Genomic DNA, 27,831 nt, shown 5'->3' with positions numbered 1-27,831 from the left:
TTAATGTCGAATCCACTCATTTTACTAAAAAAAAATTTTTCCAATTATTTATTCATGTTTGATTCGATTTGGGTGTAGATGAAAATTGTTGTTTTTATTTTTGAAATTGCAGAACATTATTAAATTTTTCCAGACTCCCCGCTATCCCAAATAGAAGCAAAAAGAAAAGCAAAAAGAACACGCTCATTTCAGAAACAAAGAGAAATCTTTCTTATAACTTTCCCCATATGGCCACTAGTATTTTTCTACTTCATTGTCTACACTAGTCACGAAATCATCTTATTGGCGAATGTACTCTTAACATGAATACAAATTGTGTTTATATAACTAAGAATGATCATTCATTTTCCTCTGGCAATTTAAAAGTTGTTTAAACATTAAGTGAAGTCAAATCCCTTAATGAAGTTGCGAATAACAAAAAGAAAAAAATGAGACAGAAATATTATCAGAAATGTCCCAATCGTTCGTTTCAATTCAGTTTAATCTCAGCCTTCATTATTGTCCTTTTTTGCTTGCGATTTTACCATTGCATTGACTCTCAGCCAACTACTTCAAACGGCACTTGCAATGAAGTGGTACCTGGTCTGCACAAGTTAAGGTTGGGCGTGGATATCACAAAGCTTGACTTACTACCTTTGAAAGCGACAGATAAAGATGGTTTCAAGTATCCAGTTATTGACTTCAGCTGTGAAGAAGGAAGAACTCTCCCCATTGATGACGTGAGAACAACTTTAACTTATGTTTTTATTTTTGCATGTGTGACATGAATTAGTTCAGTTTTGTCATTAGTGCTGCCACTCGGTCAGTTATTGAACAGAACACACAATCATAGATATATACATATATATATATACACGTAGATTTTGTTGTGGATTTTTAAACGATATTGTGGTTAGCGTCTCCACCTTGGAGTTCGGGGTTTTTTTGTTTTGTTTTGTTTTTTTCTTTAAAAAATCGCGATTTTTTTATTTGAACGTAAACAAATAATATTTTATTTTATTTATGTATTATTTTTTTAAAACTGAAGAGGGGTCAGGCCCAAAACATGCATGTACGTAGATTACTGTTTTAAAAATTAATAAATAAATAAAATAAAATATTATATATATATATATATATATATATATATATATATATATATATATATATATATATATATATATATATATATATATATATATATATAGAATAGAATATCTCCCGGCTTTGGCTGGTCGTAAGATACGCTTAAAGATGATATTTTGGTTAATGCATATTTCGTATTAATTATTATATTATATTGGACTCAATATATACTAATGAGTTAAAAAGTTTTAAAAAGTGACTCGTGTACCTACACCGAGAATCGACACCAAAACGTTTACCTTACGATTTACTTTGGCGCTAATGACTGTACTATGAAGACATGTTTACTACAAACCTAAAAATTAAAACATTAAACAATAGCTATTACGTCACGCATGCATATTCGTAATGTCGTCGTTCGGCCTTCATCTGGCAAATTTGATTTTTTCTTAATTTTCACACTTTTGCACCGATTTTCCCCGGCTAAAACCAAAGTTTCATATACGTTCTTTCTTTTTACAAAGCAATCACCACTTGTCAAGGCACAGAGGCCACTCGAGAACAAGAGTTAAAGAGTGTACAGTAGTCAAAGGGACAATATCATAGTAATCGTTAGAAGTGTAAATTTGGTAAATTGGATTATTTAAGGGGAACGGCTCATCAAGAACTTGTTTATATTGAACTTGAAGACGGTCATATTGTAGTCAACTGGAAAAGTAGGCAAACGGAAGAGAATTCCACAGGTATGCAGTTCTAAGAAAGAAACCCTGTTCATAGAATCCACGTGTAGATCTAGGCACAGATAAAGAGTGGGCGTAACTATTGATAGTGTTTTCAGCTATATACATATATATATATATATATATATATATATATATATATATATATATATATATAGAGAGAGAGAGAGAGAGAGAGAGAGAGAGAGTGAGAGAGACAGACAGACAGACAGACAGACAGAGGGAGAGAGTAAATACTGAAAATTTAAAAATCAAATTATATCTTCTTATATTAATTCATACGATTAAATATAATAGTATTATATATACGAGGGGCGTGCAATAAGTAATGCCCCTGACCCACTTCCCATAGCAGTAGAGCAACGAAACTTGGCACAGTTATTAGTCGTTCTCTACATAGTAAGGACACAGATTTATGCATTTCTACCATCGTTTGATGCAGCTCTGGAGACCGTTTTTGTAGAACACCCCAGGTTGGTCCTCCAACCACGACGTGACTTCAGAAATCAAGGTTGCATCATCTGGGAAACGCTTTCCTTTCAAAAACAACTTCATGGCTGGGAAGAGGTGAAAGTCAGAGGGTGCAAGGTCAGGAGAGTAGGGAGGATCGGGAAGGATTTCATAACCACACGCCCGTGCTTCTGATCTAGCGACATCCGAGTTGTGGACCGGAGTGTTGTCCTGCAGGAGGAGGGTACCTTTGCTGATCTTCCCCCGCCTCTTGATTTTGATAGCTTCCCTTAATTTCCTCAAAAGTGAAGCATAATAGGCTCCTGTAATTGTGGTACCCTTTACCAGGAAATCTGTCATCACTACTCCGTCCTGGTTCCAGAAGACTGTGAGCATGGCCTTGCCAGCGGAGAGCTGCACCCTTGCCTTCTTTAGAGGTGGTGAGTCCAAGTGCTTCCACTGCATTGACTGGGCTTTGGTCTCTGGATCATAATGATAGCCCCAGGTTTCATCCTGTGTAATCAGTCTTTTGAAAAACTTTGACTCATCTTCTTGGCACATCTGCAAATTCATCCTCGAGCACTTAACGCGTTCTCGCTTCTTGAATGGTGTGAGCAACCTGGGAATCCATCTGGCAGACACCTTATGCATATGCAAATGGTTATGAATGATAGTTTCCACAGACCCTGTACTAATCTTGACATCTTGGGCTATTTGGCGAATAGTAATGCGTTGATCTTCCAAAATAGCAGCCTCAACTTGATGAACAGATGCCTCATCAATGGCAGAAGGGGGGGGGGCGACCAGGTCTGGGAGCTGTTTCCACAGACTTCCGGCCATGTTTGAATTAACGATGCCAGCATTTTACAAGGTCATATGATGGGGCATTATCACCATAAGTTTCTTTCATTTCATCAAAAGTCTCCTGTGGTGTGCGTCCTTTCAAATACAAAAACCAGATCACTGCTCGATATTCAACAGGCTCCATTTCACACCTGACTCAGTTCAAACACCCGTAAAACAATACCACTATTAGTTCAGAGCTGAAATTAGCCACATAACCCGTAGAGATATAAATCATTCACATGCAAAATTTCAGCTAGATCAGATAACTGGAAGTTGGTCAGGGGCATTCCTTATTGCACGCCCCTCGTATATATATATATATATTGTTGACCACCAGTGGTAAGGTTACGGGAGGATACCTGCGGATGTTATCATCCGTACTTAAGTTTAGTAATAAGGAACGTTTTTCTTGCGTGCAGTACCAGCCGTACTCGCCTTAAAACATAGATTTTCAGGGGTTGGTGAGGATTTAGATAGGCGTTCTTATTTACAAATTAATCGTGACGCGAAGGCAGAAAAGAAAAGGGGGGTGTAAGGGTGTTGGTTGAGCAAAAGAAAAGAAGGAAAATTGCTAGTAGGTAGGCAGGCTGTAACACGTACCGTGAAGGGGGAAAAGAAAACGAAAAAAAACGTGATGCGTTAGCTGTTGCGCCCATCGCCTAACTGGGAGTGACGTAAGTACAAATTAAGGCTAGACAATCGAAAAGAGGCGATGACTTTTGAAAATATCGGCAAAAAAAGCAACCTCTCCCTATAGAAAAATGCCCAGTTGAGGATGAAAGAATTAATGTTCTTGGCAAATTTTTCGATATTTGGCGTCCGAAGGGTCGGGCTTCAAAATGATACCGGTCTCGTTAAAATCCGTTGCCTCTGTCGAATGTTTTTGCGAGATATACATACATACATACATACAATGAATACATACATACATACAATGCATACATACATACATACATACATAAATACACTTAAACAGACAGATAAGATTTATATTATAGATATTATTGGTACTTGTATATTGTGTTTATTTTAGACATGTTTTTGTTTTGTTTTATTTTCATGTTTTAACAACTTTCAAAGCCAGGGAGACAATTCAAATAAACCTTATCCGAAAATGTAAATTTTCGGGTTACTTTTAAAAAATACACAAAAGTAATACAATAACACGATACATATTTTTAATCTTTTTTTTTTATCAGGTTAAGTATGATATGCCTGATCAAGTCATGTCAATCACAGATAAACCCGAGGACATTTTGAAATCAGAAGTCTATACATTTAAGAAATCATCTGATTTCCTGAAGCTTATGAGCACATATATTGGCCTCGACAGCATCACGAAAGGCTTTTTTACAGCCAGTGCCTCTTATAAGAGAATTTCATCAAAAATCTACAATGAGTTGCGCTATACAGCATACGTTGTAGCTCACCAGTCGGCGCGGACTGCACAACTCGTAGCACACACTAAACTGAAACTTGGCAAATCTGCTCAAACATATGTGGACAGGTAAGTTTCAATCCTGTTCAAACTCCCCTATCGCTGTACAAAATAAGATCTTTGGTTTAAAAAATCGTTGAATCTTCTAAATTTTAATAGCGAAAAATAATATTACATTTCAAGTTAAACGTAAGTGTCAGGTCTCAAATAGTTACATATCCAAAAATTACGAAAAACGATAAGGTAGCGAAATATTTTTTAATGAAACGAGTGAAGCATGCTTAGTCCCTCGTGAGCACACAGATAACGATGCATAAAAAATGACTAAGTTCAGCATTTTTACCCCCCCCCATTTAGCACCAAAATTCCCCAGATGACGTCAAATCCTGGTGAAAAATGAACAAACGGTGCAGTTTTAGGCCTTAAATATGTAAATTTGAGTTCTGCACCACACAAAAAAAAAGAAATGATTAAGACCATCATTTGCCCCCCTATCCCCATTTAGCCCCCAAAGTCCCCAAGGCCTTAACATATTTAAATTTGAGTTCGAAAATTTTGGACAAATATGGTAAAATAATCCCCAAAATGGAGTGTTTTTATTAGCCCTAAAAGAGCCCCCTGGGGCACACCCAAGAGTTATCGCCAAGTATAGACAAGCAAAATTATATAGAAATGAGTTAGTTACAACTTTTCAGAAAGTTTTATAAATATCAAAGGCATTATTTTTTTTTAATAAACACAAAAGCGTCAATTTTAGCCATTTTAATCCGAAAGGCATCCTTAGGGGGAAGGCAACCGGAGTTTTCCTAGAAAATTCGTTCTGTTTCTTTTTTTACTCATGTCATGTTTAATGTTTGTGCAAAATTTCAAAAAATTCCAATGCGTAGTATTGAGAAAAGTGCGGACAGAAGAACGGACGAACGGACGAGGGTGAATTTACAGGTCTACCCTCCGTTTTTCGAGGGACCAAAAAGAAATTTGTGGAATCACTGTATTACGTTTACAAAAGAGAGATGAGTTGACAGGGGAGATAATTCAGTTCTGTTGCTTATGTCACGAAATGCTGGACAAATTTTATTCCCCATTTAAACTTTTTCGAAAATTGTTTTTCATTAATAATTATTTTTCTGACTTATCGTTTTCCGTTATTTGTGGACATGTTACTATTTGCGACAGTACAATTACGAAGGTACTTTAAAATTCAGTTTTTGTTGGTCTTTGGCACTTAACTTTGAAAAAGTTTTTCCATTAGTCTGTTGAAATATCATTTTCCGTTTGTCTGTCACATTTAAGTTTTAAATAAAATTGCTCAGTAGTCTGCCACATTTTAGTTTGAAATATCACTTTTCTTGGCCTGTCACACTTAAATTTAAAATATTATTTTCGTTAGTCTGTCACACTTAAGGTTGAAATATTATTTTCGTTAGTCTGTCACACTTAAGGTTGAAATATCAGTTTCCATTAGTCTTTCATACTGAAGTTTGAAGTATCATTTTTCTTGCTCTGTCAAAATTAACTTTGAAATATTATTTTCGCTAGTCTGTCACACATATGTTTGAAATATAATTTTACATTAGTTTGTCATACATATGTTTGAAATATTATATTTCGTTGGTCCTTCATAGTTAATTCTCATTTACTTCCTCTGTCACGCATTAGTTTTAAAATAACATTTCTGTGTGAAAATATCATTTTCGTTATTTAATTAGTTAGTAAGTCCGTCACGTTAGGGATCATTTTTTGTTGGTTTGTCACGCTTAACTATCATTTTTTTTTGTTGGTCTGTCACACGTAAATATTGCTTTTTGTTATTCTGTTGCAGTTAAGTATTATTTTCGTCAGTCTGTCACGCTGAAGTATCATTTTTTGTTTGTCTTACACTTAAGTTTGAAATAGTTGTTACATTATTAAACTCGTATATTGAATGGGCGCAACTTTAGAATCGATTCTTTCTCATTCCAGAAAAATTTCTGATTCTTTAAATTCAATCGTGTTTTTCTTTTCTTTTTTTCTTTCTTTTCTTTTTTTTTTTTTTTTTTTTTTTGTATTTTTAAATACAGGTTACTCCCGAACCTATTTGAAAGTGACCCCGAAAAGTACTTTAGGTTCATCGAGTATTTTGGAACGCACTATTTCTCAAAACTAAATTTTGGCGGTACCTTACTCTTTTATGTGGAAACCATACCGAATTTTCAGCACAAACATGCGGAAAGTGGCTTGATATGGGACGCCCGTCAAACTTTCTCTCAGTTTATGAAAGGGAGAGGAAATCAAAACGGAGATACGGTGGACTCATATTTCACAGAGAACACTAATAAGCTTATCAGGTAAATGTTAAAATTGTTATTATGTTTCTCGTTATAAAAATCTAGGCACCGCCAAAACTGGGGGGGGGGGGCAGGTCAGTACTTTTTGACGGACCGTCTTTTTAAAAATCTACCAAAAATCAGGTAATTATCCGATCAATACGAAATTTTCAGCGATTATTAAGAGAAGAATGAACTTTATAACGGTGTATTATTTTTCATAAACGATATTTATATACATATTTTTTTTGCTTACAAACCCCCCCTTGTTTTGAAGTGGGAACAAATATGCTTAAAATAATCATCTGAAACTGAACACAACATATTGTGTTGTTGTAAGGGGCAGAATTATAGATTTAAAAAAAAATTGTTTGTATACCTTATTTTGACGTCTAAATATCAGAACTTCGATTGTGTTTATCCCGCTTTTGAGTTTTGAAGTGTGAAATTCGGTGAATATGTTAAGTAAAATAATTAATTTAAGTTAAGCAAAACAAAAAAAAATTTTTTTTAATATTTATACGAAAAAAGCCATTTTAAAATCTTTGATAAATAAATTAACAATTGTTTTTTAGCGAGCCGAATAATGCATGACCATTATTAAACAGGGCATGCTTTGAAGAATCGATACCAAAAAAAAAAATTCGATAAATATTGTGCCCTTTGTGTTAAAAATAGCATAATTTTTTTCGATCCCGTTTGAAAACGTTTGCCGCCTTTCGACTACGGTGGACCAAACGCGCTGAAATAATTTTTTTTATTCTGCTTTAAATTGGCCCCCTCCATTTTGGGGAGCCTGACCCCCACACACATACACATTAAAAACCAAACTCATACAAATGGTCACCCATCTGGTACTGGCCAGCCTCAGCTTAATAATACATTGAAATTTTCGTCACTGAAAAATAAGTTTTTTTGGCCTGTTTGGTCTTCCATAGTTTGCTTCTTATCAAACGCAAACGTAAACAGTGTCGATCTAGACTCTAGATCGACGCGAAATAACTGGTTACATATATGAATAAGTGGAATTATTTGAAATCCAGGTACTTATATTATAATATTTTTGCATATTCTCTTAGAAAATAATCCTAAATCTTAGTTAGACAATAAATAAATAAATTAATTATTTCAAAAACCTTTTTTTTTTAAATATTTATGTACGCTTTTGTGCAAGATAAAAAATGTCAATTGTTAACTTTTTGGGAAAATTTAACATTTAAAATTTAATTAAAAATAGTAGAAAAAGTTTTACATTATTCTGTCTTCTATATGATAAAATTCAGGGTTTTATCTTTCTGGAAAAAAAAGTTACTCAGAAATAATGGATTTTAATAAATGTAATTTCGTTTTAAAAAACAACAACAACTTGATTTTGCGGCCATTTTTGGCGGTGCCTATAAAAATCAGTAACTACACTACATGCGATTCTAATTTTATGTCATGCATATGTTTATAGACTTTGAAGGAAACCCCAATAAATACTATAGGTTCTTTGAATATTTTTGAACACACTGTTTGTTAAAAAACTTTATTTTGCCGGTACCTTACAATATTATCTGGAAACCAACAACGAATATTGCCGCGGGAAATCGAAAAGAGCCGTGAAACCAGAAGCTAGTATCTCAATTTTTATCTTTATAAAAGCGACCGGAAGTTACTCGCAGTAAAAACAGTGGACAAAAATTTCATAACACCAAGATTTTTATCAGGTAAATGGTCCGATATATCGTTGATGTTTATCGGTTAAAATATAATCATCGATAAGTACTCTACATATGATTCTAATTTTAAGCTATGCAGACTTGTGTTGTGTAGAAAGTAATTTTTTTAAAAAAACATGAATGAAAACAAACAAGTAGTTTTTTTTTTCCAAGATTTGCGAATCGAAGGAAGCCGATGGATATTCTTAGTACGTACTAAACTGTGAGACATTTGAATTGTTAAACTTGCCGAGGGCGGCTGAGGGCAAGTAAGACACTCTAGTGTGTGAACGTTGTTTCTTTAAATAAAATTAAATTAAATTAAATTAAATAAAATAACGGGTGTACGGATTTGAAGCGTAATATAGACATGCTAGTCTCATCAAATCTCGCTGGACGAGAAGTTGAGCGTATAAAATATGCTACACTGTGGTCTCTCTACGTTACCAGTTCATTACCGTTACAAAAAAAGATTGTTTGTAGGCAACGACGCCATATTGTTGCAAACCTTAACGTCTTTTCTCTTTCCCTTGCTCCTCGTGAAGATAATTCCGACAAACTGCATAATAATAAAAAGACAACTTAACATAAAATTAGAATTGTATTTACAAAACTTAATGAAGATTTTTATGTCAACAGACACGTTTGTCTTTTGTTATATTGACTTGGGCCGGGCCGAGCTACCGATCCTCAACTCCTCAGCCCAGGAAAGCCATGCAATCTTTAAGGTGTGCCTTCAAAATGGATTCTGCATTCTAGCAGCTTCCTGGATTTTATGTTTTTACCCACACTTCTGTTATTGAAAACACACACACACACACACACACACGCACACACACACACACATACATACATACATACATATATATATATATATATATATATATATATATATATATATATGAAATTTATTTATACAAACCTTGATGGCTACATATGTACATACATGTTTCTGTAATCACCCGCGTTGTTGGATTACGTCTTCAGGCCAAGAATTATTGTCGAGAACATAATTCTTGGCCTGAAGACGTAATCTCCTAACGCGGATGATTACAGAAACATGTATGCACATATGTAACCATCAATGTTTGTATAAATAAATTTAATATACCTGCTCTGTTCACTCATTGAGCACTCTTTGGTAGACACATGTTGTTTCATTGGATGTACTTCTAGGAAACTAAACTCTACTGGCTATATATATATATATATATATATATATATATATATATATATATGTGTGTGTTTGTGTGTGTGTGTGTGTGTGTGTGTGTAAGTTATAAAATATATATGGCAATTAAGCTACACAGAATATTCCGCATTTCATTCTCGTAAGAATTCGTCAGACGTATGTCTTATGCTTGACGAATTCTCACGAGATCGAAACGCAGAATATTGTGTGTAGTTTAATTGCCATATATACTTTTATAACATTACCTATGTATTGAGCACTGTTGAAGTAAATACTGAAATATATGAAAATTTATGCATAAAATTATGTTTTCATATATCAATCAATCATAGTACTCATATATATATATATATATATATATATATATATATATATATAATCATAAAAATTTATGGCTCTGTCACTACATATTCATGAGCATGTTTCGGTCGGCCAGTTACAAGTAGCTAGAGAACCCTTCAGGCGATGCTGCTTATAAAAAGTAGAGTACGTAATGAAAATTGGAGAGAAATTGTAGCGGATACAGATCAAGGTGGGGTCACGTATAAAATAAATTAATAGCATTGTAATAAGCAGGAAAAATACGAAAAAAGAAAAAAGAAATGGAATAAAAAATGAAAGTATATAAAAATAAAAAATAAATTAATAATAATAATAATAATAATAATAATAATAATAATAATAATAATAATAATGTAGGCAAATGTAGGTAAAAAAACACCAGTTTATATAGACACCGGGGGATTAACTTCCCTTTGGAGAAAAAAGAAGATAGAGATGTTTCGGCCTTAACAGGAAATGTAAGGTTTTACCCCGGTGAGAACATTGTCCCACTATGAGACAAAGTGGGACTTTAACTACTTCTAAATGTGTACCAAATTATTGTTGCTCTGTATTGTGATGTTACATGATTTTCCTGTTTGTCAATTCGTAATAAAATTTGCATTTATGTACTCGTGAATTATCTGCGTTTGTTAAGTATTCATGTTAGTAAGCATTTCTAGTTTCAGTGATTCAACTATTCAACTAACTATGAAACCCCTAACGTTTACAACAATAATAATAATAATAATAAAACTTATCGAAGCTATCCGTTTTAAATGTCTTGCATTTACTGCTCGTAGAAAATTAAAATGTTAAAGTATACACTAATAAACAGAAAGAACAAAAATAACAAATAAAACAACGGACAAAACTAAACGGTGCTTGTCTATGACTGGGCCTATAAAAAATTTTTTTCAACAAAAATCTTTAAAAAGCTTTATGATGTATATACCTGTCACCGCGCGAAGATGTCATATTCCAAAAATCACGTAAATCGATCAAGTAGGGTTTTTTTATTTAAAAAAGATTAAATATTATGACAAATTCTATCGGAGAAAAACATGACGCCATGTTTATTTTCAATGATACGCTACTAGCGACATCTTTTGGTAATTACGAGAATGTAAGATCAACAAGGGCAGACAATCGACTTTTCACCCATTCCAGCAAACGAGTAGTTTCCAAGATATGAAGAAATGTTACTTTTAAAAAAGTGGGGGATTACTTTTCTATAATAAATTAACGTATACTGAGCACCCACTTTATGGCCACCTGTTTGTTTAAGAAAAAACGGGGGTTTGCCATCTTTTTTACGTGTCTCGCCCCCACCCCAAAATGTAAACACAGACGTTTTGTTGGATGCTCGTTTCACGTAAAAATTGTGTCGATTGTACGTTGCCTCCCTCCGCAGCCAAACAGGTGGCCATAAAGTCGATTGTATGCCCTTGTTGATCTTACATTCTCGTAATTACGAAAAGATGTTGCTAGTAGTGTGTCTGTGTACATTTTCCTACCAAATATCTCATTTTCAGTCTACAGACTCGAGATTTTACATAAGGAGTATTGAGATTTGGGAAAATCTTTTTAATCGATTTTCGGCCAACAGAATTAAATTATGTATGGTTTTCAATTCAAATCAACTGATTAGTTATGATAACCGAAATCATCAACCGTTTTTTTGTTTTTGTTTTTTTAGCTTAGTTTAGTTTCGTATATACAAATATGTATAATAGTTTATAATTTATTGATATTATTTTCATAAGTATGTATACACAAATGAGAATTATTATTATTATTATTATTATTATTATTATTATTATTATTATTATTATTATTAATAATAATAATAATAATAATAAAACTTTTTGGTAGAAGACTCGTAAATTAATTAAACTTGTTAGTACGAATAGTTGGGTTTAATGACTTTGTTTGATGAAAATTCGAATGGCGTAATGGAAAAATATAAAGGTATTTGCAACTTCTCTTCCAATTTTCGGATTTTAATCATATTAAATCACACGTTTTCCGGATTGATTGTTACTATTTCTTCTGATGAGATAAGGGCATAATTGATTCACTGATTGATATAATAATTAAATGATTGATTTTGCGCTACAAAACAGATACTGTCAAGGAGCGTATAAGTACACTGAATTAAAAGAATAAAATATAAGATGGTCAACATCACGAATTTTGGAATATAACTTTTTTGTCATTTATTCTCTATATTGCTCTGTAATTACATTGAGCTTCTGAGGATTGATATATATTATAAGAAAATATATTTCTACAGAAATATATACATATATATATATATATATATATATATATATATATATATATATATATATATATAAATATATATGGCTTAATTGCCATATATATTTTCACAACTTACGATATATATATTTAGTTGCACAGAATATTCCGCGATTCATCCATGCTAGGATTCATCAGACTTTATGCGAGGATTTTCTGGTTGCTTCGCGTTTTTATATACGCACCTTCTATTGTGTTTTTAATTAGCCAATCAGTTTTCTAGTTTCTGCCGCACCCTTCCTAATCAGCCAATGAGCAGGCACTTACAGGGCAAAGGCCCAGTTGACATCCGATTTCCCCGTTCCTTAGTGTGCTGTTTTTGGCGGTGAACGTAGGTATCTATCTATCTATTTTAAATCTAGGTTACATGCGTTTTTTTTATGTTAGTTTATATATATATATATATATATATATATATATATATATATATATATATATATATATATATATATGTACATATGTATTTGTTCTAATCTCCAAAGTATATAGGTATATATATATATATATATATATATATATATATATATATATATATATATATATATATATATATATAGTAAGTTATAAAATGTATATGGCGATTAAGCTTATGCCTGAAAAATCCTAGAGTGGATGAAACGCGGAATATTCAGTGTAGCTTAATCGCCATATACATTTTATAACTTTCTAACAAGCTCTACCTACGTATTGAGCAATTTTGAAGTAAATACTTAAAGTTTACGCATAAATCTATACTTTCGTATATTAATTTTATGTGAGTAATTTAAGTAGTTATTTATATATATATATATATATATATATATATATATATATATATATATATATATATATACTTTTTATTTTTTATTACCCCAAACACCCAACAGGTCAAGACATACTTACCAAGAAATCATCTCACCAACGAGACGCATAAAAACTTTAACATTAAGGCTCGAATTTTAAAGTAACTCCCTTCCTCCCACCCCCACATATTCCCCTTCCCCTCCATGTATCCCTATGCCCTCAGCCACACCAGAAATGAATTCCCAGATCCTCCCCCACAAGTTCTTTAAACCCCAAAACTAATACATTACCGACATACCAAGCGCCCCCACCTTCCCCTTGTTCCCTTCCTCTCTTTCTTCCGCTCTTCTCGTACCCCCCTGACCTATTCACTCTTTCCCTCTTTCATCCCAAAATAGCGAACATTTCTGTAAAAGTCTGAGGAAGCTACAGACGGCCAAAAAAACGGCCAGGTAGCTGAAACAATAATGTAACTTAACAGAAAGATACGGTAATAAAAAATAAAACGCATATTTGCTCTACAACAGTATTGAGCACTTTCTTCAGATTTTATTAATTACCATTTCCACTATATATATATATATATATATATATATATATATATATATATATATATATATATATATATATATCGACGATAATTCTTGGCCTGAAGAGGTAATCCCCCAACGCGGGTGATTACAGAAACATGTATGCACATATGTAGCCATCAATGTTTGTATAAATAAATTATATATATATATATATATATATATATATAATTTATGTATATGTATGTTTATTTTATTTGTTTATTTATTATATCATGACTCAAAACACACATCCAAGACAACCACTGCTTTACTGAAGAGGCTGAGGGTAAAGGTGATTGACTGGCCAAGCATGTCTCCAGATTTGAACCCAATAAAACATCTTTCGGGCATCTTCAAGCAGAAAATAGGGGTGCGCAAAGTATCAAATATCTGCCAGCTCCGCGACGTCGTAATTGAACAGTGGGAGAGCATTCCAATGGCTACATGTGAAGCTCTGGTAAACTTCATGACCAGGAGAGTGGAGGCAGTTTTGGATAATGATGGTGGCCACACAAAATTTTGGTGGTAAGGATTTAGTTTTAATGGATATATTTTGAATTATTTGGAGGGAAAAATAAATTAACTCTGTTATATATGTTGCAGACAGATAACTTTTCATCGTGTCAAAAAATCAGTTTTTTTTTCAGTATTGTCCCATACTTAAATAGTTGAAGAAATGTGAGGGGTGTACTCACTTTTGTGATACACTATATATATATATATATATATATATATATATATATATATATATATATATATATATATATATATATATATATGTTAAGATTTTTTTGTTCCTTGGAAGCGCTGATTGAGTTTGAATAAAATATAATACGTATTAAATACGTTTGAAGTCAAAACAACGCATTATTATAAAAATAGACATTTATTTTGTTTCAATATAAATTTCAAACAAAATAAATGCCTGTTTATTTTGTAATAATGCGTAGTTTTTGCTTCAAACGTATTTAATACGTATTTTATATATATATATATATATATATATATATATATATATATATATATATATATATATATATATATATATATATATATATATATATATTAGCATTTCAGCCCGGCGTTGCCAGGGTGTTTGGATGTGTATGTTGAGCAAAAAGAAAAAGTGGTAGTAGGAAGGCAGGATTGAACACGTACAGCAAGGGAGGAAAAGAACGGGGTAAAACATAACGCTTATGCTGTTACGACCACCGCCAAACCGGAAGCAACTTTTTTTAAATTAAGGCTAGACAATCTAAAGGAGAGGATAACTTTAAAAAATATTGGCGAAAAAAGTGACTCCCCCTGTAGAAAAGTGCCTAGTTGAAGAGGAAGATATTAATGTTTTTAGCCAATTTTTCGATATTTGTCGTATGAAAGGTCGAACTTTAAAACGATACTGATCCTGGTAAAATCCGTCGTCTCTATTGAAAGTTTAAGGCATACATGCAAACAGACATACATACATACATTTATATATTGGTAATTAAATATTTTCGATGCAAACTGATGAAAAAGCTTGCCCTATCTCTGAATACCATTTATGTAAAATTTCAAATATTTAGATCAGAAATTGTCTGAGTAATTTGGAAGAGACCGCAGAGATCAATTTTTGTTAACTTTGACCCCTATTATGACCCCTTCAATTTTATTGCTTTGGGCTCCAATCAAGTTATTAAGTTAGATCCATGTCCAAGGAACCTATATCTAAAATTTCAAGTGCGTAGACCCAAAATTGTCGGAGGAGTGTGGTATAGTTCACAAAGGTCAAATCGTTGAACTTTGACCCCTTAATCGCAAAATTTCTGGCCCAAATCCGATCACCTCGATTTTCCCCAAATCTCAGTACCCTGTATATCAAATTTCGAGTCTGTAGACTAAAAATTGACAGAGTTATTGCGTAGGGAAATGTACACAGACACACACACACAGACACGTTCACTTTTATATATATATATATATATATATATATATATATATATATATATATATATATTATTTATTTATTTATTTATTTATTCATTTTTAGGTATTATGGAGGCAATGCAAACATTTTGCTTAAAGATGGAATAAACCAATGGCAGTCTACTATAAGTAAACATCCATGGATTATTGGTGGCGAAATTAAACCCATCAGTGACCTCATTGAAGATCAGTCGAAAAGGAAATCCATGGAAAAGGCTATTCAGATTCATATCGATAAGCCTTATATCGATTTCCTGGTGGTCCTCGTAAATTGGGCCACCACAAAATATCCAAGATCTGATCAACAAATATCTTCTTATAAAAATCAAGTGGAAGTCTTGAATGCAAGTGACTATACTGCCGTTATCACACTCGGTAACACGTTGGAAACCCAATTGGAGGTACCACAGTGGTTCGTGGACGAATATAAACTCTGCTTTAAATGGGAACCAATTGGTGATGACAGACAGTGCGGAGGCGGTGTCGCACGATACGTTTGTGCAAAAATAGGAAGCATGTTGCCTTCCTACAAAGACAATCCCAACGAGCGGGGGAAGGGTTGTGACATGCAATGGGGAATTCAGAAGTCAGGCCCTGTAAAGAAACATTGGCTCCAACAAATAAAAATCTGCTTCCGCTGGAGGCCTGATGGAGATCCTGGTCAATGCGGTAGTGGAGCTGCCAAAACCCTTTGTGCATCAGTCGATAATTTTACACCGAAATACAGAGACAAGACTGATGAGCGTGAGGGTGGCTGCCGGATGCAATGGCGTCTGCTGGTTCCTGATGCTGCTCCAATTTGGTACCGTAACCTGAAACTATGTTATGAGTGGTATTCTATGTATGATGAAAGTCAGTGCAACGGAGGAGATAAGAAAATGCCGTGTGCTACAAATGACGATTGGACAACGACTTATCTAGATAATACTAACTATAAAACTGGTTACTGCCGCATCCGGTGGGGAATTTTACTAAGCTGAAATGTTAAAGTTACTAAAACTCTATGTGGTCGCAACAAGGATCGTAAGAATAACATCATCTAAATTAGTAATCTCATCCGATCCAATTGCTATAAGTTTTCATCTTCTGGTTGGTTTTTATTTTATTATAAGTGTTGATATGCCGTTGGGTTTTATTATATATAAGTGTTGATATGCCGTAAAACAGTCAAGCTAAACAAATTAAAAATATCAAATGGCTATGTGTCAGACTAAGTTGATTCAAATGTTGAATGATGTAAAAACAGTCACATAAGATAAGGAACAAACAGCGACTTCTGTGGATGAGTAAAACATCAGGAGTAATATCCTAAATCATTTTTATGATGAATAAGAATATCAGGAGTGTAAATTCTGAATCGTTGCAAACGTTTGTGTGTAAAAATAAGAAATGAGGGAATCCCAACAAACAGCACCAGAGTTTGAAAAGCAAGAAGACAAATCCATTGGACCACTTCCTCCTCGCCATCTTTAATCGGTTTTTAGCCTTACATGTCAAATAAAGAAATCATTAAAATTCTTTATTTTGTAACCATGTAGCAACGACAAATAAATAAAATCTTATTATGTTTCATAAAGTTTGGATTGTTTTTTATGCTATGTAATGTTACATGGCATTACACTTGATTTTAGAAATCATAAAAATAAAACTGGAAAGAAATAAAATAAAAATCCATCTTTATTTTTCTTTTTTAACAAATGTTTTTGTTGGTCTCCCAACAAAAGGAGAGTGTACCTGTAAATTCACGCTTGTCCGTTTTTCCGTTTGTCCGTTGGTCCGTTCCTCTGTCTGCACTTTTCTCAATACCTATGCCTTGGATATTTTTTACATTTTGCACAAACACTGAACATGACATGAGTAAAAGAAAAAAAGAAACAGAACAGATTTTCCGCGAAAACTCCGATTGCCCACCCCCCTACGATTGGCACCCTAGGGGTGCCTTTCTGGTAAAAATGGTGAAAATTGACACTTTTGTGCTTATTAATAAAATTGCATGGTGCTGAATTCAAAATTAAATATGTTAAGGCCTTGAGGACTTTTGGGGGCTAAATGGGTGGGGTGCAAATGATGGACTTAGTCATTTTTTTTTTACATGGTGAAGAACTCAAATTTGCATATGTTACGGCCTAAAACTGCACCGTTTGTTCATTTTCACCAGAATTTGAATCCCTTGGAGACTTTGGGGGTTAAATGGTGGGAGGAGGCAAATGCTGAACTTAGTCATTTTTTATGCCTTGTTCACTGTGCACTCACGAGGAACCATGCATGCTTCACTTTTCTTCTTCCTCCGACCGCATGCCGACCACAGCCGACCAATTCTCGTCTTCAACTTTTCACGTCCATTTAATTCGACATCAATTTTCTTCTCCTGAGCTCGTGGTGTCCTTTTTTCTCTTTTTTCCTTTTTCTGAGAAAATAAAATGAGGGAATTCAAGCCAGCAACACCAGAATGTGAAAAACAAGAAGACAAATCCATCTGTCCAACCTCTGACATTCACTTCCTCTTCATCATCTTTAAACGCTTTTAAACGTAATATGTCAGATGAAAAAATCATGAAAAAATCTTACTTTGTAACCATGTAGAAGCGACCAATAAATAAAATCGTATTATATTTTATAAAGTTTTGATTGCTTTGTGTGTGTGTGTGTGTGTGTGTGTGTGTGTGTGTGTGTGTGTGTGTGTGTGTGTGTTACTCACAATTTTTATTTATAACAAAACTAGCAGAATACTCGTCCTACCAAGAAGGCTATTAAGCATTAACTCCTCCTTTGTGTTGCTAGGTTTAACGGCAGTGAAGTATCTTGTTTGCATCAACTCCATAATGTACCTAGATACGCCAGGCATCAGGAGTGCATTGTAGACCAAGGAAGACCTGGGTTTAGTGCATAAGTAGTGATTTGACTGCATGTAGCATTTTTTTATGTTTTTCTTTTTACTAACATAATACCGCTTGTTAATGTTGAATATAAGAGTTAAAGAGATCGACGATTGGACGTTTGGCAAGAAGGGGGTGGGCATAGATTGGAACTCAGATGAGCATTTGCCATGGAAATAATGATAGAGCAGAAACAGGCTCGCAACGTCTTTTCTGTGATGAAGAGGTTGCTGGGAAGAGAAAAGGGCATCACATACTAGGTTTTAAAGCCGGTTTTGAACTATATCAAGGCATGATAGGGCGCAACAAGCAGCTTCTGGCCAGACGTGGAAACGGTACCCCATTTTAGAAGGTATTCGGCTCTTATATAGATAGAGGTTTGTATCGGAAGTGAGATATCTACTGGAGCGATAAAATGAACCATTTTTTCAGCAATCTTGGCAACAGATTTGATGTAAGTGTAAGATTTAGTTCATCAGAATTGATTTAACTGCATGCCACATTTTGTTGTTGTTTTTTTTTTACTAATGAAATCCCACTTATCAAAGTTCAATATAATGGTTAAAGAGATTGTCAATTGAGTTGCCACCGTGCCTGGGTTCGAAACAATTGTGCAATGGGGAGAAATATTTTTTAAGAGAAATCGATAATCCAAGAGGTTTGTTCAACAAGTATTTGTTTACATTAGACGTGAAGACGGCCATGTTGTGGTCAAATGGAAAATAAGCTTTCTGGTTCTACAGATGGGATACTCTAGAAAAAAATGTGTTATGGAAGTGACACTTGTCTTTGGAACAGAGCGAGAGAGAGAGGGGGAAAGAGTGGGGAGAGGGAGAGATAGAAATGAACATTTTAGTTGGAGCCAGGTAGTCCCTTTTGTGCTTGTTTTAAAGGGATGGAGATGGATTTAAGCTCAGACGAACAAATACCATGAATATATCGATTGAGTAGAGAGAGACTAGCAATTTTTCTTCTGTGTGCTGGGCTGTAGAGAAAAGATTATTCTCTACTGGATTACAAATCGGTTTGGTACTCTGTCAAGGCAAGAAAGAGTACTCTGAACGAAACCTACGCAGGTATGACAGGAGTATCTCATCTATGATAGAACCGTCTCCTATAGAAGTAAAGGACTGAGTGAAGACTGGGCTATTTTTCTGGAGCGATAGAATGATCCAACTATTTTCCCTAAGCCAAAAGTGTTATGCATTTTTTTTTAATTCCAGCTCTGTTTGTATCTTCGAGTGCCATTGTACATATTTTCATTGTTAATATTGCTACATAAATGTCAGAATTTCGTGTTTTAACTACAGTTGTTTGAATAACATCGAACAGGGAGTTTTTTTTTTTTTTTGTTATCGTTGTTGTTGTTGTTGTTGTTGTTGTTGTTGTTGTTTCTGCATGTCATTTTAATAATCAAAAAGACTTGTGTTAAGACATGTTGGGTCACCATTTATAGAAGCCAATCCTATTGTAGAATATTAAAATCTATTTCTGTAATCTAATTTGTAGCAATGAAAACGATCATCACAGAAAACGAAAAACAAAACATTCTAAACGATGGAAGATATTTATTTCTGTTAACTACACCATTGGGTGTAGGTTGGAGAAAGTTTGACAGTTTGCAAATAAAGAAATGGATTACACAAGAAATTAGAAAGTTATTGGGCTGCCGAATTTCTGTAGCAATTTATCTTCAGGTGAAATAACTGGTGTTCAGGGGGTTCAATGGACAGCGTCAGGAGAGAAGAGATCAATGTCTTTGTTGGCTGGCGCCGGGTAACTCTCTGATACTGCTGTGATTTCCAAAGGCGTCTAAGTAATCCTTCAGTGAATGAATGAAATGAATGCGTCTTAGAAGCTGATTGAGCAATATTGGATCAAATCACCTAGCAGGGAGTGTTCTTTGTCAAATGAAATGATTTTTTATGTTTATGACTGTTACATATTTTGGTTGAGATCAAGAGTCAGTTTGACTCCACGATTGAACAAATTAGGCAGTCCTTCACAAAAGAAGAGAGTAGGCAACGGTTACGATTAGGAATAAGAATTAGTATTTGGCTTAGGATAAATTTTGCTGATAAGGAAAAAACTTTTTGAACAATGAAAGATATTTATTTCTGTCAACTACACCGTTGAGTGTAGTTTGGAGAAGGTTGGTCAGTGTTCAAATGAAGAAAGGAATTAAGCAATAAAGTAAAAAGTTATTCGACTGGCAAATGTCTGCGAGCAATTTATCTTCAGTTGTGGATGACTAGTGCTCAGGGAGAGAAGAGATCAACGTCTTTGTTGGCTGGCATAGAGTAACTCCCTGATGACTGCTTCGATTCCCAAAGGAGTCTGAAGTAGTCCTTCAATAACAGGAATGGACGAAATTAATGCATCATGGAAGATGTTCGAGTAGCATGTGATAAAATCACCTAGCAGGGAGTGTTCTGTGCGAGGAGAAATAAATGTTACGTTTAAGTTGAGATCAAGGGTCCTTTTTGTTCGAAACAATTATAAAATTCTTCAAGTTCACAGAAGAAAGAATAGATAAGGGTACTGTTGTTTAACACAAAAAATCCTTTTGCACAACTGGAAAGGGATGAAAAACAGACGATAGTACTCTTCATAAAAAGTAGGGCGCCATGCATCTAGGCAGAATAGATAAGGTCATTGTGTATGACTATGTGTTTGTCAACGTGAATATGAGTGTGTGCATAATAGGTTGTATGGCATCGTGTATGTATGAGCTTAGCTTTTTGGTAGGTGTGTGTGTGTGTGTGTGTGTGTGTGTGTGTGTGTGTGTGTGTGTGTGTGTGTGTGTGTGTGTGTGTGTGTAGTCATTTGCTTATGCCGGCGTTGTCAATGTGTATGTTTATCATGTGTTATATGTGAGAATGCGTGTGCGATCTCAAAAAATGTTGCACGGAATGTGATTATTTATTTTAATGGTAGCTGAGTATTCTTTTCACTTCCTTCTCCTGACCGGATCAAAAAGCCAGACGGTGCAGAGAAAGAGAAAGCATAACTACATAATGCATTCTGGTGTTCTTTTAGGCTTAAGCAGACTTGCTGTGTTGTCTGGCAATTTTAGCTGTCTGTTTTTTTTTTTTTGTTTTTTTTTATTCAATTTTCAAATCGGCTTGTCTAACTCTATGGTTTCAAATGAGAGGGAATCATTTCCATTGGCTGAAGATGCTGAGTTTGACGCAAGTATGTGAAATACTTCCTTTATTTTACTGTGAAAAGAAAAAAGTAGTTCTAAGAAAGAAGGAAGAAATAGATTTGCTATAAAATCCTGTAGCATTTTTACATTCGTTTTCATCTGTACATCGCACACTACATTCAAACAATACGCAATAAACATTGCGTTTGGTATTAAATGCACTCAGACAGGTTTTGCTTGCTGGAAAAAAAACTGTTGCACAATCTCAACCTCTTTCACACGCAAATGTGCTATATATGTAACTATTGTAAAAATATTTCAATTTTGTATTTTTATTTATATATTGTTATTAATAACACAAAGTTTATATAAAAAGCTTGATTGTGCTATAAATAATTTAATTGCATACCTCTATCTATCTATCTATCTATCTATTTCTATCTCTCTCTCTCTCTCTCTCTATATATATATATATATATATATATATATATATATATATTTAAATAAGGGAGTAGTCACCAACAATGTGTATTTTTTAACATTATTTTATTATTCCGTGTCTTGGTTTTTCATTGATAATTATGTGTGGATCATTGTAATAATGTTTTTAAGTCATTGAAATCGTTTTTACGCGCCTTTCAGACGTTCTGTGATGCGTCCTCGTCAGAAATTATTTTCAAATGTGTTGGAGATGTAAAAATGGCGATTTTCGTAGTTAATTTGAGGTTTTTCCAAGGGGTGGAGGCTTGTAAGTGTTTATTATTCATTGGCATGCTCAATTTTTATTGCTCTTTTATTGGGCTTGTGAGGGAGACCGTTGACCTGGCTGTAGTCGCTATCTCTTTCTCCTAATGTTTTTTTTTCTTTTCCTTTAGGGTGGGGTAGGGTGTGGGTGTGTGTGTGTGTGTGTGTGTGTGTGTGTGTGTGTGTGTGTGTGTGTGTGTGTGTGTGTGTGTGTGTGTGTGTGTGTGTGTGTGTGTGTGTGTGTGTGTGTGTGTGTGTGTGTGCTTTTATTGGTTTGGGAATGTGTATATTGTTTTATAGTATTTTGGGGTTATTTGCTTCCCGGGGGGAGGGGCATTGGAGGGGGTATAGGTATGGGAGGGGGATGATAAAAAGGATGATAGTTGTTTCAGTCATGAGGGGGTTCTCCTCCACTGACTGAGGAGAGAGCGAGGTGTTGGAACAGATATTATACTATGGTTCTAGGTGTTTCCTAGTGTTGTTGGTTTCGAGGTTAAGTAGGGTTGGTGTTGTTCAGTGTGTTGTATTAGAGATAGGGGTGTTATGTCTGTGTGTGATTGTATGGGCGCACGTGTGTGTGTTTTAATGTGTCGATTCTGATTTATGTGTGGGTGTGTATATGTGTATGTGTATGGGTGTGCATGCGAGTGTACCTTGCATTTCATGTTTTTGTATGATGGTATTAGGTTCTGTTCAGTTCAGGAGTGAATCTGGTGATGAAGTTTTTTTCCTGTGTAAGTAAATAAAAATAATTGTCTGTTTGGAAGATACATATATATATATATATATATATATATATATATATATATATATATATATATAGGGAAAGCGTGCCCAGGTTGGCCAAAAGATGAGGTATAAGGACAACATCAAAGTAAATTTAAAGCAGTCTCACATGGACCTTGAGACATGGGAGGACGTGGCTGGGAGCAGATTGGCATGGAGGAGCGCTGTCCACGAAAGTGCTGCGCTTTATAGCAGTGACCTAAATTAAGCTGCTGAGGATAAACGCAAGCATAGAAAGGACAGATTATCAACCAGACACACCCAACCACACCCAACCACCACTACCTTTATCTGCCCAAATTGCACAAGAAGAATTGGGTCTAGGATTGGGCTCTATGCTCACCTGAGGACCCACAGAAGCCTCAATGGAGGACAGTCTTACTCGGACACGAGTGACCGCCGATGATGATTATGATGATATATATATATATATATATATATATATATATATATATATATATATATATATATATATATATATATATTACTACATCTATAATGTAGTATTTTGTTGCACTTACATTGATATTAAAACATATATATTCTTACAAAAACATTATGGAAACGAGGTTCTTATAATATACGGTTATAGACATGCGTGCAATTTCATAAACATAAACTAATTTGAATACATTAAATATCAAGTCCTAACAAAAGTATTTGCCGAGTTTAACATTTCGCCTTAAAATGGAAAATTGTGTGTTTTTCCAATCGTTATTCATAACAATAACGACCTTTGCACTCTTTATCTTGATTCCATCTGTCAACAAGCTTATAAATGACTCGCTTGTAAAATTTCTTAGGTTTTCATGTGAAATATCAATCAAACTTATGTTAAGTCTTCTCTCGTGATGTTAACCTAAGGCCATCTAAATCGTTTTGTAATCTTCGAAATATTTGATAATCGGAGGTGGCTGTCAGGAGAATATGCATGATGAAGTAATATTTCCTAACCAAATGCTCCTTATAGATCTTTAGTCAGTAGTGCTGTGTGAGGAAGAGCATTATCATGATGGAAGATGAATCTCTTTCTGTTGATTAAAGAAGGTCATTTTCAGGTCAACATGGGTGAGAATATTGCAGAAAAATATGTATGAAATAAAATGTTATAAATTAATTAAATTATAACAACCTGCATAAAATAAATGACAATTATTTCAATGACCCTTTTACAAAGCAGCAACATAACTTTTTTCACCGACAAGATCATTTTTTTGTTATGATGGTGCAACGGATAAAGTGCTAAGCTACAATCAGTTCTAAATAACAGTCCTCCGCATGTTGAAAGATCGATCCTATTAACAGGCGGTACTTAGAATATCAAAGAAATTACTTAAGACATCTACTTAGCCAAGACTGAGAGAACAAGAACAATATAACACGTCGATTAAATAAAAACCTCCGTACTATATTTCGTAAAGATTCCTGAGTTCAAAATAAAGATTCTCGTGTTTGACAAGACGAACCTGAAGAAAGATCGGGCGTTATATCGGCAGAAACTTTGTGAGAATAACATAGTAGTTCAAATAGCAAGAAAAAAAATGAATTTATTTGAATCGTCATCTAAATAATTTCGAAACAAAATAAATTTGGTTGGTTGGTTTACAGCATATCAACCCTTTTCAGATTATTTAATGCCGAATCCAGTGATTTTGAAGAATCACTTTTTAATAGAATATATTTGTTGTTTTCAAGTCAGTTTCTATTTAACCCATAGTTCGGACCCTAACAGGTACTACCACTCCGGGTCAGAGTGGACCTGGGAGCAATGGCAATTAAAGGGTAGCTCCACACTCCCCAAAGCCCACAAGTTGGGGCCTCACCACTGGATATAGTTTAAGGTCATATCCAGGACCTGCGAAACAAAATAAACAAAGCAAAATAACAAACAAAGTAAAATAGATCTGTAAATTTCCCCGCTTAAAATAGAAAAATTCGAAATTTTATACTGAATTTCAAGACAATCTAGTGTTTTCTACTTAACTGCCATGTTACTATAATAAATATATCCAAAACTTACGAAAAACGATAAGGTAGAAAAAATATTTTAGAAAAATCTTTGGACGAAAATCAGCGAAAATAAAATGTTTGACTAAAAAAAACACCGAAGAATTCTAAGGGGTGATTAATAGCCAATTCTTCATAAATTATGCGTTCACAAGTATAAATGCCTTGTTTGAAGCATAATGGAGTTACTTTCCTTGTTAATATGCTACGTATACCCGACGAAATATTAAAGAAATTACTTACGCTTTCTACTTAGTCAAGGCTGACGTAACAAGGACAATCTAACACATCGATTGAATAAAAATGTTTTTGCAAATTTTTGTTGTCTTGGTTTTAGTGATTTTCGCCGGGAATTCTAAATATCTACAGTTTAATTTTGTTTTTGTTTTTATAAATTGCTAATGTTTTAAAATTTAGAAAAAAAAACTTGGCCGGCGTATGCAAGACTAGAGTAAAGGTTTAAATAATTATAACGCGTTTAAATACAATCCATAATGTATTCAGTTGGTACTAGAATATAAAAAAACTATTTCTAATGTTTTGTTCTAAGTTTATGGGTCGTTTACAATTATCTGGCCCTTGTGGAAAAAGATTATAAAATATGAAGACATTGTACACTTTTTATATTTTTACTAAATAAAAAACTGAAAAAGAAAAGACCGGTTCATTTTAAATCGTTTTAATTGTAAAATAAATGGCAAGCATAACTGCGTGGCAGTCAAGTAAAACATATGACATGAAGGAAATTATTTTTTAAAACTGAAACTCTTTATGACGATAAGTTGCAGCCGCTTGCATTATCACTATGGTAGAGGGTAAGTGCCCACTACTCCTTTTGAGTATTCAAAGTCCTCTGTTATACAGATAGAGAATGGCAATTGCGACAATCTTTTGGTAAACAGTACAAACTTTTCCGAGAGAATACGGACAACGAATTAAATTTCTTAGTGTTGAAATGTTACTTAGCCATAAGAAATGACGGGGATATAAAAAGGTTTTGATAATGGTTCTGAAGATTCGGTTGCGAACAAAGTAGCTTAGAAAGAAGCGGAAATTATATAAATAAAATATAAATAATTTTTTTTAAAAGTAACTGAGCAATGAATATACAAATGAATCATAGGACTTGGAAAAAGGTTATGTGTTGTGGTGGCACCCACTCATTTACATATGTGGATAATATTACACATAAATAGCAAGACTCGGTTAGTCTGAGTGTGTGTTAACCAGAAGCCACTGAAGGCCGAGCTGAGAGCAGATATGTTCTCCAGCCAAGACTCTCTTACTTGACAACCATTATGTAAATATACTGTAAATATACTGTAAATATACTTTTCTTAATACACTTCTTATTGATCTACCTTTGTTTGTTGAGTCTTCATTTGTATTGCCTTATACGTTATTTGGTTCAACCTGCAAACATAACAGTTGGCGACGAATATGAACGTCAAACATAACAGTTGGCGACGAGGATGAACGTCAAATATAACAGTTTGACGAAGAAATGGAAAGAACTCACTAAAAAAAAAAAGTACAACGCAACGGTTGACCTTTCTAAGGAATACAAGTTTTGACGAACGAAATAGTCATAAAAACGGATTTCACGCTAAAGAGACGTCGACTCAAGCGGAAAAAATTAGAAATTGAGCGAACATTGGAAAGCGGTAAAATATTTTCCTCGTGGAAGTACAACACTAAAAGAAAGAAACAGGTGTTTCCCAAGTTCCAAGAACAAAAACTGCATTCAGGTTAAAAAAAAAAAAGTAACCTCGATTAATAGTATTTTATTTACTAAAATATTAGTCGGGAAAAAAAGACAAACCAAAACCGCTAATTGCAGTCTCAAAGCAAAAAAAGAAAAAAAAACTCAAACGTGGTAAAAGCGACAATTTACGCCGTTTCTCTTGGAATCCATCTTGAAAAAAAACAAAAATACTGTAAAAGTGAATTTTTGCTTTGTTGTAAAACGACAAACAGATTCGTGTTACTAAATTACGAAGAGCAAACGTACAAGAAAGTAACATACGAAAAAAAAAGGGGGGATTTCCTAATTGCTGTTCTCCGTTAGCAAAACATCAATTAAAGACTTTTTAGTAGACCAAATTTTTTCCTCTCTTCGGTATTAAAAAATACCACAGTTAAACTAAAATCAAGGAAATAATTTTTTTTAAACTGAAGTTGTCACTGGATAACGGATATAAGACAGTAAAACGTCACGTAAGGAAAAAAACAAAAGAAAGAATTAAATGTAGTCCATACATTTTATTTTTTTCAATTGTGACTCGAGTTGAAAAATTTTATTTCTTTTTGTGGAAAGAGTTGTACTTAAGTTTTACTGTTACTAAAACGGAAAAGTCAATCGTATTTGATGGTTTCATTAAAAGCCTCAGATTTTTATATTTTGGGGTTGGATGAGCTTGACTCGCTAGCGAAGTGAGAAAATATTATTCGAGCAGCGATATTATTATTTTTTGAAAACAGGAACTCTGAACAATTTTTGTTGTAACACAAGCCATTTTATATTTTAGAATACACTAAAAAATGGAAGATTTATCTGGAATGTTAATGCA

General features: G+C 33.9%; 1 protein-coding gene across 1 annotated transcript; it reads left to right on the top strand.

The window, feature by feature from the left end:
- The first annotated feature begins 154 nt into the window (after positions 1-154).
- LOC145248229 (perivitellin-2 67 kDa subunit-like) lies at positions 155-17,276 on the top strand. The gene is made up of 4 exons (XM_080110108.1): positions 155-719; positions 4,301-4,608; positions 6,600-6,866; positions 15,765-17,276. The coding sequence occupies exons 1-4, from the start codon at positions 429-431 to the stop codon at positions 16,678-16,680; spliced, it is 1,782 nt and encodes a 593-aa protein (XP_079966234.1). The 5' UTR covers positions 155-428; the 3' UTR covers positions 16,681-17,276.
- Positions 17,277-27,831: the final 10,555 nt, after the last annotated feature.

This window comes from Euprymna scolopes, chromosome 26, assembly GCF_053919585.1.
Source record: "Euprymna scolopes isolate OS-2025 chromosome 26, ASM5391958v1, whole genome shotgun sequence".
NCBI lineage: Eukaryota > Metazoa > Mollusca > Cephalopoda > Sepiida > Sepiolidae > Euprymna > Euprymna scolopes.
This window is presented reverse-complemented; position numbering and strand designations above follow the sequence as displayed.

Coding starts and splice junctions, on each gene's coding strand:
- LOC145248229 (XM_080110108.1), top strand. CDS start 429: ATGAGACAGAAATATTATCAGAAATGTCCCAATCGTTCGTTTCAATTC. Junction 720..4,300: donor GAACTCTCCCCATTGATGAC/GTGAGAACAACT, acceptor TTTTTTTATCAG/GTTAAGTATGATATGCCTGA. Junction 4,609..6,599: donor GCTCAAACATATGTGGACAG/GTAAGTTTCAAT, acceptor TTTTAAATACAG/GTTACTCCCGAACCTATTTG.